The sequence below is a fragment of the Chiloscyllium plagiosum genome, chromosome 28, assembly GCF_004010195.1.
Source record: "Chiloscyllium plagiosum isolate BGI_BamShark_2017 chromosome 28, ASM401019v2, whole genome shotgun sequence".
NCBI classification, from domain to species: Eukaryota; Metazoa; Chordata; class Chondrichthyes; order Orectolobiformes; family Hemiscylliidae; genus Chiloscyllium; species Chiloscyllium plagiosum.
Window position 1 is genome coordinate 1,747,337 of NC_057737.1, and position 4,429 is coordinate 1,751,765.

Here is a 4,429-nt window from a genome sequence, read left to right on the forward strand (position 1 = left end):
CCCATTTTGTTTCTGACCTTGCTGCTCCCTCCTGCCTGTGACAGTGGGAAGAAACGGAAACCGGCCTGGACTGATCGGATCCTGTGGCGGCTGAAGAAAGGTGCTGAGGCTGGAGGGAGTGAGCCCCAAACTGCTCCCTCGAAGAAGCCCATTGGGGTGATTTTAAACACCTACGACAGCCAGATGCAGTATGGAGTCAGTGACCACAAGCCGGTGGTGGGCACGTTCTGCCTGGAGGTGAGAGTGCCAGGGAGCCTGCAGGTTAATGGCATTGACATGGCAACAGTTTGGGACAACAGACCCCCCACCCCCCCACACTCCAGAAAGGGAGGGGCCAGCTCTGGGAGGTGTTCTTCCATGACATCCCACTTCAGTCTGTCCAATCTAACAGGCCATCTTCTAAATCTCATTTCCTATCAGTTCACAAACAACAACAGACGGTTTTCAAATCAGAGAGCTAGGATTTCTCAGTTCTCCCCCTTCACCCTATCCCTGTACCCCCACCTTCTCTCACTGTCCAATCCTCCTCCACCCGTCCTCCCCCTCCACCCTATCCCTGTACCCCCACCTTCTCCCACTGTCCAATCCTCCTCCATCCCTCCACCCCGTCCTCCCCCTGTCTCCCTGTCACACCTTCCCCTGAGAAATCCTTTCTGTGCTGAATTGGATGAGCCAGTTCCTCCATTAGGCCAGCCCAGCTCGGGGGAATGGGGTGGGTGCAATCGAGACCCCGGCTTGGGGAGGGAGAGGGATGGAATGGGTGGAGGGGTTGGAAAGAGGAGGGAAGGGGCTGAAAGGGAGAGGGCTGCTGCTGGCAGTGACATTGTGCTGTTCCCTGCCCTCAGTTTGAGAAGCTAATTACTCGACCCATGGTGGAGCTGCAGCCTGTCGGAGAGTGGAAACCAGGACATGAAGCCATTATCTCTTATTGCATGCTGGATGAGTATCCCAGCAGCACCTGGGACTGGATTGGCCTATTCAAGGTAATTGGCTAACACCGAGGGCCAGCTCTCCCCGTCTTCTGTATCCCTCTAACTGACTGAGAGTGAGCCTGCACAATGTTCAGCAGCATTCACAGCTCCTCAGGTACTGAAGCAATCTATGTTTACATCTCCCACACCAAAGACCATCTCAAACAAACAAGGGACAATCTAACCATCACCCGTTGCCATTTAATGGTGTTACCATCACTGAATCCCCCACGATCAACATCCAGGGTGGGGGGATTACCACTCACCACATACTGAGCTGGACTCACCACATTAACCCAGTGGTTACAAGAGCAGGTCAGAGACTAGGAATACTGCAGCGAGTAACTCCCCTCCTGACTCCCCAAAGCCTGTCCCACCATCTACAAGGCACAAGTCAGGAGTGTGAGGGAATACTCCCCACTTGCCCTGGATGGGGGCAGCTCCAACAACAATCAGGAAGCTTGACAAAGGACAAAGTAGTCCCCACTTGACTGGCACCACATCCACAAACACCCACTCCCTCCACCACCGACACTCAGTAGCAGCAGTGTGTACTGTCTACAAGATGCACTGCAGATATTCACCAAAGATCCTCAGACAGCACCTTCCAAACCCACGACCACTTCCATCTGGAAGAATAAGGGGCAGCAGATACATGGGAACACCACCCCCTGCAAGTTCCCCTCTGAGCCCCTCACCGTCCTGACTTGGAAATATGTCCCATTCCTTCACTGTCACTGGGTCAAAATCCTGGAATTCCCTCCCTCAGGACGTTGTGGGTCAATCGACAGCACATGGAATGCAGTGGTTCAGGAAGGCAGCTCACCCCCACCTTCTCAAGGGGCAACTAGGGACGGGCAATAAATACTGGGCCCAGCCAATGAGTTCCTCTCCCCTGATGAATACAAACACACTGGTAAGTGAGATATCGGGGGCTGTCTGCCTGTGTCCAGTGGGACTGGTATCTGATGCCTCTGCCCCAGAGGATGACTTCACTTGGAACAAAGAAGGCAAAGGGAAGATTTAATTAAAGCATTCAAAATTTAGATTAATAAGATGAAGGGGAGAAGGGTTTCTGAAAGCAGGAGGATCCAGAACTGGATTTAAAATAATTGGCAGCAGAACCACTGAGCAAGATGTGGAGGGTTTGTATCCAGTGAGTTGTTGTCATAGATTGCCTACAGCGTGGAAACAGGCCCTTCAGCCCAACAAGTCCACACTGACCCTCCGAAGAGTAACCCACCCAGACCCATTCCCTAGCCTACATTTTACTCCTAATGTACCTAACCTACACATCTCTGAACACTACGGGCAATTTCCCACGGCCAATCCACCCTGACCTGCACATCTTTGGACTGTGAGAGGAAACCGGAGCACCCGGAGGAAACCCACGCAGACCCGGGGAGAATGTGCAAACTCCACACAGACAGTCGCCCGAGGCAGGAACCGAACCTGGCGCTGTGAGGCAGCAGTGCTAACCACTGAGCCACCGTGCTGCTGTGATCTGAGAGGAGCTGCCTGAAAGGGCAAACAGCATTCCTGTGAATCTTTCTGCCATTTGTTAGAGGAATTTGAACTCTGTGTTCCAGATTAACACCACAATGTGGTCATGAGGCCAACACCACCCCCCCCACCCGCCCATCATACCCATTCAACCCCACCTTCCCCCCCCTCCCCCAATGTGGTGCACTGCCCCACCCACTCTGTGAGATTCCGTATTTGAAAGTGACTTGTTGTTGAGTCGGGTGGAGTTAAGTGTTTCTCCCATGTGCAGGAGGGGATTGTGAGAGGGTGGGGAGCGGGGAGTTAAGCGCTTCTCCCACGTGCAGGAGGGGAGTGTGAGAGGGTGGGGAGCGGGGAGTTAAGCGCTTGTCCCATGTGCAGGAGGGGAGTGTGAGAGGGTGGGGAGCGGGGAATGTCATCCAGTGGGTTTGTCGTTTCAGGTTGGGTTCCGTTCTCACGTGGACTACGTAACCTACCTCTGGGTAAAGGATGATGAGTTAATGGTCAATGACGATGTTTACCAGGTAAGGGATGACTTTGCTCACCTTGCCAACTCTGACCACATCCCTGGAGGTTCCGATAGCTGACCTTTCACCCCTAACCTCGCGGAGTCGAACAGCCTTTGTTCTAATTTCCGATGGATTAAGTAAAGAGAGAACACAATTTTTATTTATGGTCCTTCTGTGTCTCTGCTTCCCGTCATAGTCGGTATCCCTGGAATTGCCAGGGACATGCTGGGAATTTGGGAATTGCTCATTCCATTAGCCAAGATGAAGTTGTCACCAGAGCAACCAGCACACCCACAGGCCATTCAGTCTGTCAGCTCCAGGCTGGTGTTTCTCCACCACATGAGGCTCGTCCCCTTCCTCTGCACTCTCTGTCCCCCTCAGTATCTCCCTACGTTCCCTGTGTCCCTCGTGATTCATCCAGCTTTCCCGGAATGTATATCAATTCCTCTCAACCTGTCCCTGTGGAAGTGAGTCCCACATTCCCCCCATTCCCTGGGGAAGGGATTTCTCCTAAATTCCCAAATGGATTTATTACGGAGTGTCTGTATCACTGACTGAGAATCCTAGTCATCCCCAGGAGGGGAACCACTTTCTCTCCATCCACCCTGTCACAGAAACACAGGAGCCATGAGCAGGCCATTCGGCCCTTTGAGCCCGTTCCACCATTGATTACGCCCGTGGCTGATCCCTCCCACTCAGACCCTGTTCCTGCTTTCTCTCCAGACCCTTTGACCCTCAGAACAATATCTAACTCCCTCCTCGTTTTAAAACCTTCACTGAGATCTCCCCTCCCAGCCTTCTCCAGAGATTGAGAGTCCGGGCCTACACAGTGGGCACAGCCACTCGGTTCAGGAATCCTCCCTGGGGAGTTTTCCTGGTGCAGTCTGAATTGTTGGTCAGGTTTTAGGGTTGTACAGGCTGACCCAGCCCTGTCAGATGGCTGAGTCTGTGTTCACATACTGCCCTCACTCTGCCCTCTAGGTATATCTGAACAGTGAGGAGATACCCAGCTCAGGTGGAGAATTCCTCCTCTGCTACTACAGCAGCAACATGGAAATCATCGTCGGAGTCAGCTGTCCCTTCCAGGTATATCCCCCATCACAACTGACAGTATGGTCCAACCAGGCTCCAGGAAGGATAGAAAGGGAGGCAAGAGAGGAGGGGGAGTGGCCTTTTTGAGAAGGGATAGCATTACAGCTGTGCTGAGGGAGGATATTCCTGGAAATACGTCCAGGGAGGTTATTTGGGTGGAACTGAGAAATAAGAAAGGGACAATCACCAATAGTCAGAGGGAAATTGAGAAACAAACTTGTAAGGAGATCTCAGCTATATGTAAGAATAATAGGGTGATTATGGTCGGGGATTTTAACTTTCCAAACATCGACTGGGACTGTCATAGTGTTAAGGGTTTAGATGGAGAGGAATTTGTTAAGTGTGTACAAGACA

At 52.3% G+C, this 4,429-nt stretch overlaps 1 protein-coding gene across 1 annotated transcript in view; it reads left to right on the top strand.

Moving 5' to 3' along the window:
* LOC122564202 (inositol polyphosphate 5-phosphatase K-like) overlaps positions 1-4,429 on the top strand; it is a gene marked incomplete at its 5' end in the record, with an annotated part of 8,732 nt that overhangs the window by 1,852 nt on the left and 2,451 nt on the right. The window contains 4 exons of the mRNA XM_043718896.1: positions 45-237; positions 846-983; positions 2,915-2,998; positions 3,965-4,069. Of these exons, the coding sequence (XP_043574831.1) occupies positions 45-237; positions 846-983; positions 2,915-2,998; positions 3,965-4,069 (520 nt within the window). The remainder of the gene's footprint in view (positions 1-44; positions 238-845; positions 984-2,914; positions 2,999-3,964; positions 4,070-4,429) is intronic.